Raw genomic sequence first — 10,993 nt, forward strand, 5'->3', positions numbered from 1 at the left:
AAAGACAGGTACAACCAATGTAGGATGATTTGTTTCATCTCTGTGTATCATCTGAGGATAGTCACTTCACTGGTTATATGTAATGGTTTACAACTACTTTAAACGCCTATGTCCAGCTTTAGACACCATGGTAATACATTCATACTACATGAACCATGATGTTGTCTGTTTATATGACTAAAGAAACCTGTCAAATGATCTGGTGCTGACTCAGCTTTCTGCCATCTGCAGGTGCCGCTTCTCTTTTTGTTTACCCATAAATGGAATCATTTGATACCTCTGTAACATTATTGCTTTGACAGCCAAACATAATACAGAAATAGATAAACAACAACATGAGCTTCATGAAAGCAGCTGTCATTGCCGGAAGGCAAAGGAGCCTGCAGAGGGCAGATGATGGTTCTCCTAAACCGCAGGCATTTCGTAATAATAGGCCAGACCACATAGGGGCTTCATGGCGCACTGAGCTGTTGTAGTCTCAGTTCTCAAGTCATCTGCCAACTGGATGTACTTCTGCATTCCTTCAAGTGACCAGAGGACAATAAGACCAGATAATTTCTTTAATCATTAATACATCCCCACCATATTCTGAAGCATTTTAAGCACAGGGCATTAAACCCCGGTAACAATCAGTCTAGTATTCAGGCTCATCTAGCCGCAGCCTGCTACAGACTTTATAGCAAGGCTGGACACTGTACTTGTCCCTCTCATGCTCCATGTGCAAGGGACCTAGAGACATTCAAACCTGTTGCTTCATTCCCTGTTCCAAAGGAGCTTACAGTCAGAAATCTTTCCTGTAGTACTGTGTACACACACACTAGGTTAAAGGCAGCTGGTTAACCTAATACCGGTAGTATGTTTTTAGCTGATGGAGGAAGGCAGAGCAAGCCATAGATTTAGATATAGTATCAGCTGTCTTACTGATTTCTACGTTTTTTATGTCTGGCTTTTCGGCCAATCATCTGGCTCTGAAGCATTCTTAGTCTTTGCACTGAATTGAGTATGCAGCAAGGAAATCCAGAGTCAGAACACTTGATCTGCTAACTTGTTCTAGATCAGGGGTTCAGAAAGTACTGAAGTTAGAGCAGAGTGTCCAACCTTTTGACTTTCCTGGGCAACATTGGAAGAGGAGGAATTGTCTTGGGCCACACATAAAATACATTAACAATAAGGATAGCTGAAGAGCAGAACAAATCGGGCAGATCACACATTAATGATCACTGATATGAATAATGTACCTATCTGAGTAATAAAAATTAATTTTTTTCGTAATATTTTTTATTATAAAAGAAAAAGATGGAAACATAAAACTGGTGTGATATTTGACACTAATGCATCAATTTCTGGTTTGATGGATGTAATAACAATACTCAATGGATACTCAGATATTTTGGTTCTAACTTTGCCCTTCCTTTACTTCATCCTTGAAAATAGTTGCTCACAAATATAGGTGCTGCTGAAAACTGATGACACGAAAAAAGGCATGATTGTGAAGAGTGAGATATATTTTTCTTTGGGAAGATAAAACTTTTTGCAAATTATTCTTCGGCCACATGTGTTCGGTAAGTGTAAACGCATTTTTATTTAAAAAATCCCCCCTCCAAATCAACATTTTTAAGTAAGTTTACGATTATGTGTTGGGCTGCATTCATGGCCGGAGGTTGGACACTCCTCTGTTAGAGTATCAGCATAACAGTCAGGCAAGCAATAGCTGTAGAAGAAGGAGTGAAATAACAACAAATATTTTACTCTCATAGGATTATTTCTGTAGTCCCCTTGTCCTAAACAGGGGCTACCATTAAATTTAGTTGTGCTGGGTTTTAGCAATCTAGTTGATTTATAGTCTTTATGATCATTTGGGATTTCTCCAGCCTGGTGTAGCTGTAGTTCCTTCCTTCTGTCAGTTGGTAGAACTGATACCTTTATGATGGATTGCAGTAAAGCTGGGTTATGAATATGCATACCTTTCTCAGCTAATCAGTAGGAGTTACTTTTGTCGCTGAGCATGCTGGGAGAAAGTATTAATATGTAGGGAGGTCAGGTGATCAAGAACTACCCACCCAGACCTTGGTCTGGTGATGCTAATTGGGTGGGGTGGCCACAATGAAAATTTGAGATGGTGAAAGTTAAGTATCCAGATCTTCCCATACACTATGGCACTTGAGCCTTTTGTTTCCCCTTTACCATCAATTTTCTTTTAAAAGTAATGTTTATACGAGGGGTGTGCAAGTCAGACCGGGACTTTTAATTTTACAGGTATACAAAGGGACACTAGCGTGGTGGTACTACATGCAGTAGTAAGTGGCAAGTGTGTCTTATTACTGATAGGTGGCGCACATGTTGCGGGCCAGTCCAGAGACCGTTAATCAAGATGGCAGCGACTGTGTTAGTGCGTGCATGGAACAGTGTATGGTGAAGTTTCTTGTGATTGAAGGCGTAAAACCCGTGGATGTTCTACAGAAGATTTCAAGCACAGTACAGTGATGATCAGCCACAGTAAGATATTTGAATGGATGGCCGTATGAACGTTGATGTTCCTGGCCTTGGTGGTTCCCAGCCCACATTCAGCATGTGGAACACCTGATCCTGGATAATCGACGCATAACCTGTCGTGAAATTGCACAAGAAGCAAATCTTTCTGTGGGAACTGCAAACAAAAAGATGACGAAGTGAAGCAGGCTGTCCTAGGATGGTTCAGGCGTACTGACAAACCTTTCTATGCCAAAGCTTTCCAGGCATTAGTTAAACGTTAGGATGAATGTATAAATGTAGCAGGGGAGTATGTTGAAAATAAATGCAGTTTCCACTCCTTGAAAATTGTTCTTTTAGTATATAAACTCTAGAGTCACAGTTTGACCTGAATGCCCCTTGTATATATGTACAAGAAATTTCTTTAATTTTCATCCACCACCAACTTGTGTCAAATCAAATCACCACCCATATGAGAGCAGTTCACCTTATATTTTGACCCCTGGATGTAGGAAGGTCAAATTGCACTTTAAACAATCCACCTTAAATTTGCTGCTCCACTCTTAACTAAACTTCTGAAGATGTTTCCATATCCCGCTGACATAGATCCAATGTGGTTATCCGTGGAAATAATATGAAACACACAATAGTGAAAGTACAGCTATTTAACATGTGGTGTAGTGCAAAGCCAGCTAGCATAAAGACGAAATAGAGGGATGGATCTATTCCATCTTTATCTTGCTAGCATTCCAATAATATTATGAACTTCAATTTATATTTTAATTTTCTATGAATTGTCATGGATATGTTGTTTCGCATTGCAATAAGTGCTTACTTATGATTTTAATTAATTGGGCTACTCTAAATGAATGAACATTAAATATGTAAATAGCAATTGTCCTTGTAAGACAGAAGATATTCACACATTGTTCCTACAAAGTGGCTTGATATGCAACTTTCAGGAAAAGACTCTCTGTATGTAGCTGATAATAGCTGGAGGATTTATGGTGGAGGGTTTCATGGTTCCATTAACCTCACACGAACCTGACCCTAAAGGACCTTGTGTAGGAGAGAATGGTGTCAGGAGTGTGGGGTGTTTATTAGCTAAGAAAGGAATGTTAACACTTCTCTCTATTCATCTTCATGCCTGTCTCCTTCTACATACATCCATTTCCTCCCCACTAAATAATAACTCTGTCTATGTAGATGATGAAATTTGCACCATTATTGCACCATTAATAACATATGCTGCCTTTACTTATTTAACAAAGAACAGGAAGAATCTTCCAATCCATTCTTGCAAGATGTGAGATATTAATAGCAATGTTTTAAAGGAATGCCCCCTGATCTGACAGATGTCTCACCAAAAATGATGAGCCATGCAAAATGTAAAGCTGACTAGTGTGGCTGGGTGATATAGTAATGGTGAGCATTTTCCACAATGCTAAGTGAACCAGTGTTCCCTTTGAACACCTAAAGAGGAACTTAAAGTGGTTGTTGTGTACTTGTCTCAATTAAGAGCACAAAGTGTCATTTCTGTCTGCTGCCTCATTTCTCTTCTATCAGCATGAATTACTTCTGACACGTTTTCCTGACACCAAGAGAAAAATGGTGGCAGTGGAAGGGCCTCAAGCTGATTGACAGTGTGGAGTGGAGGGGGGGGGGTCTTTTTTCTTCCAATCAGCTCTCAGAGCTACCCTCGCTGTGCTCTGCAAAGTGTAATTTCAGTTCTCCACCCCCTTTTTTCTGAACTCTCTGACAAGCTCTATAAATTCAGCACTTTAAATGGATGTAGAAGATGATAGATACAATTTATTTAGGAAGATTTGTTTCATCTCTGTGTATCACCTGTCACTTCACTTGGTATATATAAGGGTTTACAACCACTTTACTGTATCTAAGCACCACAAAGTGAAAATGCCAGGTAAGAAACCTCTTCTGCACTAAAAAAACTGCCTGTTTGCATTTTTTTTAGAGCCTGTTCATACCACATGCATCAAAAAATCATGGAAAGTAGGTTATATGGGTTCCAATGGCATAGTTCACACCATTGCAGTGTGTTTCAGTGATTTTCAGGTCCAGAACTGTACTGGAGCGCACTAAAAAACATCAAATACACATAAAAAAGCACTGGACCCCAGTACAGTGAAAAAAACATGAAAGGCAAACATGAAAGGCATTGTCTTGATGAAAATAAAGATTTTGCAATTGAAATGAAAAAGGGAGGGAAAAAAGCATCTGGAAACGCATCAAAAATGCATCAGAAGCATAAAAACACACTAAAATGCATCAAAAAAGCATTAAAAAAGTGCATGCAGAAATGTATCCGGAATGGATCTGGAGGATGTTTTTGTGGTGTGAACTGTCCCTTAAAGCGGAACTTAACCCATCGGTTACCAAAAAACGGTTACATTCCCAGCATACTAGGAATGCTAACTGTCACATTTGCTTATGTTCTCAACCAAACTGTCAAACTATCATAACTGATCACATGTACAGCAGCATGGCAGATGTTTTTCAAACAGATGCTAAGATAGCAACTTCCTTGGGTTAAAAGGATAGGGGGGTTTAGTTCTGGTTTAACTACAGTTCCAATTTAAGCAGTTAGGCTCCATTCACACTTGTGCGACTTGTCATGCGACTTTGGACATCAAAGTCACATGATAAGTCACAGCCCATTCTTTTCAATGACACCTGTTCCAATCAGTGTGACTTAAAGCTGCAGCGACTTTAAAAAGGTGCCTGTACTACTTTGATGTGACTTTAGATGCAACATTGATCCATATGTCTTTTTTAAGTTTGCTTTTAGTGCCATTTTAAAAAATGGTACTAAAGGCAAAATCAGAAATTCCATATATTCAGTCTGTCATTAACATGAACAAAGCAGTCATTGTTTTTCTGAGTCCCCCCCGTAGCTTAGCTTTTTACCTGTTGACCCTGCTCTTATTTTGCAGCTTCATTAACCAGACCAGGCAGTGAGCCTGTGTACAAGATTATACATTGGGCACACCTGGTAGGAGATCTGTAGAAAGTGATGAGTCCAGAGGTCAACTGTGAGTGACGCAGAGTTCAGGGGCCAGTAGTGACACAGAGTTCAGGGGTCAGGAGTAAGTGATGCAGATTTCAGGGGTCAGGAGTAAGTGATGCAGATTTCAGGGGTCAGGAGTAAGTAATGCAGAGTTCAGGGATCAGGAGTAAGTAATGCAGATTTCAGGGGTCAGGTGTAAGTGATGCAGAGTTCATGGGGTCAGGAGTAAATAACACAGAGTTCAGAAGTCAGTAGTTAGGGGTCCATAGTGACAAGGAGTTTAGGAGCCAAAAGTAAGTGATTCAGAGTTCAAGGGTCAGTAATACATGACACAGAGTTCAGGGACCAGGAGGATCAGGAGTAAACGACACACAGTTCGGGGGTAAGTAATAAGTGATGTAGAATTCAGGTATCAGAAATAAGTGACACAGAGTTCAGGGGTCAGTAGTGATACAGAATTCAGGGATCAGGAGTAAATGACCTTGAGTTAAGGGGTCAGGACTAACTGATGCAGAGTTTAGGGCTCAGTAATAAGTGACAGAGTTCAGAGGTCAGTAGTGACAAAGAATTCAGGGGTCAAGAGTAAGTGACACAGAGTTCAGGGGTCAGTAGTGAGTGACACATAGTTCACAGGTAAGTAGTGACAAGGACTTCAGGGGTCAGAATTAAGTGATGCAGAGTTAAGGGGACAGGATTAAGTGATGCAAAGTTCAGGGGTTAGTAGTGAAACAGAGTTCAGGGGTCAGGAGTAAGTGATGCAGGTTTCAGGGGTTCATAGTGATGCACAGTTCAGGGGTCAGGAGTAAGTCATGCAGGGTTCAAGGATCAGTAATAAGTGACACATAGTTCAGGGGCCAGGAGGATCAGGAGTAAGCGACACAGAGTTCAGGGTTCAGTAATAAGTGAAACAGAGTTCAGGGGTCAGGAATACATAACACAGAGTTCAAGGGTCAGGAGTAAATGACAAAATTCAGGGACAGGAGGGCTATGCGTAAGTGACACAGAGTTAAGCGGGTCAAGAGTTACTGATGCAGAGTTTAGGGGTCAGTAATAAGTGACACACTGTTCAGGGGTCAGGAGTAAGTGGCACGGAGTTCAAGGGTCAGGAGTAACTGATGCAGAGTTCAGGAGTCAGTAGTGACACAGAGTTCAGGGGTCAGGAATAAGTGACAGAGCACAGAGGTCTATAGTAAGTGATGCAGAGTTCAGCAGTCAGGAGTAAGTGAGACAGATTTCATGGGTCAGGAGTAAGTAATGTAAAGTTCAAGTGCCAGGAGTAAGTGATGCAGAGTTTAGGGGTCAGTAATAAGTGACACAAAGTTCAGGGGTCAGGAGTAAATGACAGAGTTCAGGGGCCAGGAGTAAGTGGCACGGAGTTCAGGGGTTAGGAGTAACTGATGCAGAGTTCAGGAGTCAGCAATAAGTGACACAGAGTTCAGGGGTCAGGAATAAGTGACACAGACTACAGAGGTCCATAGTAAGTGATGCAGAGTTCAGCAGTAAGGAGTAAGTGAGACAAAGTTCAGGAGTAAGTGATGCAAAGTTCAGAGGCCAGTAGTAAGTGAGGTAGAGTTCATGGTCAGCAGTAAGTGAAGTAAAGTTCAGGGGTCAGGAGAAGCATGGCAGAGTTCAGAGGTCAATAATTAGTGAGGTGAAGTTCAGGGGTCAGTAGTAAGTGGTGCAGAGTTCAGAAGTCAGTAGTAACTTTTTCTAAGTTCAGAGGTCAGTAGTAAGGACCCTTTATCCACAGTACAGCCACACAGGCCTCCACTGCACAGCTTACCACTTGGACTTATGGCATTCCTTCTGTCCTCAGCGTGGGCTCACTTCCTCCTGTCCCTGGGTCCGGGAGACAGGGTTAGCAGGAAAGTAATTGGCCTTAGCAGTGGCCAATCATGCTCCTTCTCCCCCTGAAAACAAGGAACAGAACAGGGTTTCCCCATGTTGTGCAGTGTGTAAGGGAACAGTGGGCCCCCATCCTTTGGAACTCTGTGCACTGCAGACATTGCATCCATGGAGGATACACCACTGGGCAGGGGTGCTAACAATGGTCAGCTTTTATTCTTTTGTGTAAAACCTTTATCCCAAAAAGTAAAAAAATCTGTTTCTATAACTGCTTAAAATGTGTTAGACTTTAATTTGTTAAATACTTATTTCAAGTTTAATCCAAATCTATTAGTCCATCTAACACTACCCTCCTCAGACAGTGCTGTCATACAAGGGTGCCTCTGTTGCTCCTTCATAGATAGAGAAGTGCATGAAGTTGGTCACTGGCCAGATCACCAGGTGAAAATAAAGGTGAAAAAAAGGAAACTAATGCAGCCACCATCCAAGGACTGGGTCATATTCAGAGTGTTAAAAAATTTCCAGCATGCTGTACACATTCTTTTTCTGTTATCTTTCCATCTCTCAGCACTCACCAATGCTGGTACATTTTCTATGCACTATCTAGCTGTCACATGTGACACAGATCAGTTGCAAAGCTTGTAAAAAAGTCGAGTAATGAGTGGCATGCCAAAGTAAAACAGCAAATGAAAGCACAAAAGCCTCCTATAAAGCTAGCTATTGACAATGCAGAGGAAATGAAGCCGTCCTGATAAAACACATGTTTTGGACTAAGAAGCAGCTGTGACAAACAACAGGATGTCAGGGAACAATAAGGGAACACACTGGATTCATGGCACGAACTCTTGATCAGTGTTTACAGGCCATAGCCTAAGCTCTCAGCTGGATATCCACTTAGATCTCCTGATACACAATCGTATGGAGGATTAGACAGTAAGATGAGTGTAATGCTCTTATATATATCACTCCATCGTTATAATCCACCGGGAGGCTGCTCCTGCGTTTCTGTAAACATTCTAAGATCTGTATGAATGTCTGTAAATTCATACTCTTCTGGCTCACAATATTCTCCCTAGGTTGAGTCATGGTGTTTTTCATTCTGGCCACTGACTGGACGATCTCACAGGTACCTGCTCAAGTTGACTGTTGTGAAATGAGTATCACTTCAACCATTTTCAAGATTCCCCCAACGGTTGGTGAGTGCACACTTATAATTACCCTTTCTCAGGGATAATTTAATTATCTGAAAATCACATCCAACAGATTTTCGAGGGTTGAAGCCAAATTTTTATACAAGCCGTATATGGCCAAAGTATTGCTGACATTGCTGAAATTGGTCACATCACTGGTAAGAATTGTATCACACGTGGCCACCATAAGCTAGCCATATATGGCCCAATGTTGTCTTTCAACAAGAGAAAATTGTTCTAATCCTTCATCCATGCTAAACAACAGGTATGGAGGAATCTCCCAGCTATTTTATTCAGCCAATAAAATTGTGATGCCAATCTGATACAGTTACTGTTTGCCAGAAAATTTTCCACCATGCTAAAGCCAGCCATAGATCGAAGTCGAATCTCAGCCAGTTCAACAGGGGCCAAGAATCCAACTATCTATGGGCAGACTGATTGTACCCAAGTCAATCCATCTATTGACTTGGGCACAACCGGCATGTTGCATTTTACATTGTTGCCGAGAGAACACAATCACTCTGCAAAGTTGACTATGTTGATGGGGTAATTGGGTGATTTTCTTTCCTGCACCCTGTAATTGCAGGAAAGAAATTCACACCATCTACATCCTGCCTTGGTCAGTTTCTAAATTGACTTTTGTCAACCTGGTTGGTGTTTGTAGCTTCAGCAAATTCAGCCAAAATTTGAGCTGTCTATGGCCAGTCTTAGGCTTCTTTCAAGCAGCCAAATTGTTCATGGTGTAGCAAGTATCTTGTGGAAAACTGAAGCTGGGTGCCCAGGTGTATACAGACAGCTGCTTCTGGGATGCCTATACAAAGCAATGACCAACAGCAACTGCAGCTGTCCACCAGTGTTCGGAAGTGATCACACAGGGCATAGATAACCTGCGGTTAGAGAAAGATGATCACAGCGAACAGCTTGCATCCAGATCATCTGCTCCTAACCACAGGTAATTGCTTCCTATGTGATTACTTCTGAACACTGTCAGACAGCTACGGCCTATGTCAGCCTGTCATTGTTTTGTACAGGCTAACCGGCCATGGCAGTCTGTACACACCTTAGCTCCTGGCCATGGTTTTCCACAAGATACCTGCTGATTTAGCCATATGAATGAGGCCCTAAGTGCTTATAGATGGACACATGTATAGTCAATTGTGTTTACAGATCCGCTTATCAATGTCCCAAAAGTCATACCACCAAACCCACAGAGATATTTTACATCATTCACTCTGTTAACACATTCTGGCGCAATTGTGGCTAAAGGATTGTTTCCTCTTCTAAGGAATTATGGTGTCCATTTATGAACCAGCGGTAAATGATCGCTGCTCAGTTCTCCGGAATTCTCGGAGAACACAGTTCTCCTGTGAATGCCTTTTATGAAGCGGTGTAGATCAGTTCTCCGAACGAAGGGAGAACGGTCTACAAACGCTGGAAAATGGCTGCTTTTACTATAATCTCGGGAGATTACAGTAAAAGATCAGTTTACTATGCAGTGGTAAATTATCTCTGCTTAGTTTGCGGTTCCTCCGATTCTCCAGCTCTGGGCTGGAGAATCTGGAGGGAGAACACAGATCTCCAGCGAAGAGCTGAACATGTTCTCCACTGATCTCCTGAGTGTCATAAACTGTGAATGACCAGAGAATAGCTGCGATCCTCTGAATCGCAGCTATTCTCTGTATCATAAACGGACCCCTAAATTGGAAATCCATGAACAGTTGTAATTACTTCCAATGCCCATAAGTTTTTAAAAGCCCATATCTTAACCCCTACATGACTTATTATCATAAGATCAGTCACAATCTTTGTGAAAGTGAAGAGCCTAGCTCAAAGCATGTCCAAATAGAACTTGTTCCTGCTGGCTATTTTAATAAAGGAAGAATATTATTTTGCATCTCGGTGTGCGGTATTGCTTCTACAACAGATCAGTCAGATTGCCAGGAAACGTGGTGATGTGTGTGGTTGGCTTTGGTCCTAATGGGCAACATAGTATGTCCTAAACGCAAACAAACTTAATTTAAAGATATAACAAGAGAGGACACTTACATGTTCGTCTTTCCGACAGTGTGGTCACCAGTAGGGAGGAAGCCAGCAGGATCAGACAGACTGGACTGAGTAACATCATGTTCCGTTATAGAGAGGAGGCAGAGGCTGGTACAGCCCGGCCTGCACACTGCTCGGTTTGTGAGCTCAGCTCAGCCTCTTGTTCAGTATGCTGGGCTGGGGGGAGCTGCACACTCTGGAGAGAGGCCCAATGATTCCAGGGCAATTCCAGGAAACATCCCTCCCCTGTCCACTGACAAGTACACAAACACAGGACCCTGGGATCAGGTATCCACATGGATTATTAGGCTTTATCAGATGGGAGGCATTGCAAAACAGCAGGGTATTTACATTAAACCTCTTCACCAACGCACAGCTGACTGTTTACAGAGAAACTGCTTATGTGACAAAATGGACT

The 10,993-nt window shown here is 41.9% G+C and overlaps 1 protein-coding gene across 2 annotated transcripts in view; it reads right to left on the reverse strand.

Moving 5' to 3' along the window:
- PROS1 (protein S) overlaps positions 1 to 10,759 on the reverse strand; it is a 93,694-nt gene extending 82,935 nt beyond the window's left edge. Inside the window, exon 1 of one of the 2 annotated variants that reach the window (XM_089682933.1) lies at positions 10,579 to 10,759. In XM_089682933.1, the coding sequence (XP_089539059.1) occupies positions 10,579 to 10,657 (79 nt within the window). In that variant the 5' untranslated portion in view covers positions 10,658 to 10,759. The remainder of the gene's footprint in view (positions 1 to 10,578) is intronic. The other variant, XM_089682932.1, reaches the window with a different exon arrangement.
- Positions 10,760 to 10,993: the final 234 nt, after the last annotated feature.

The sequence above is a fragment of the Staurois parvus genome, unplaced genomic scaffold (genome assembly GCF_062004578.1).
Source record: "Staurois parvus isolate SC_StPar_1 unplaced genomic scaffold, SC_StPar_1.0 ptg000299l, whole genome shotgun sequence".
NCBI classification, from domain to species: Eukaryota; Metazoa; Chordata; class Amphibia; order Anura; family Ranidae; genus Staurois; species Staurois parvus.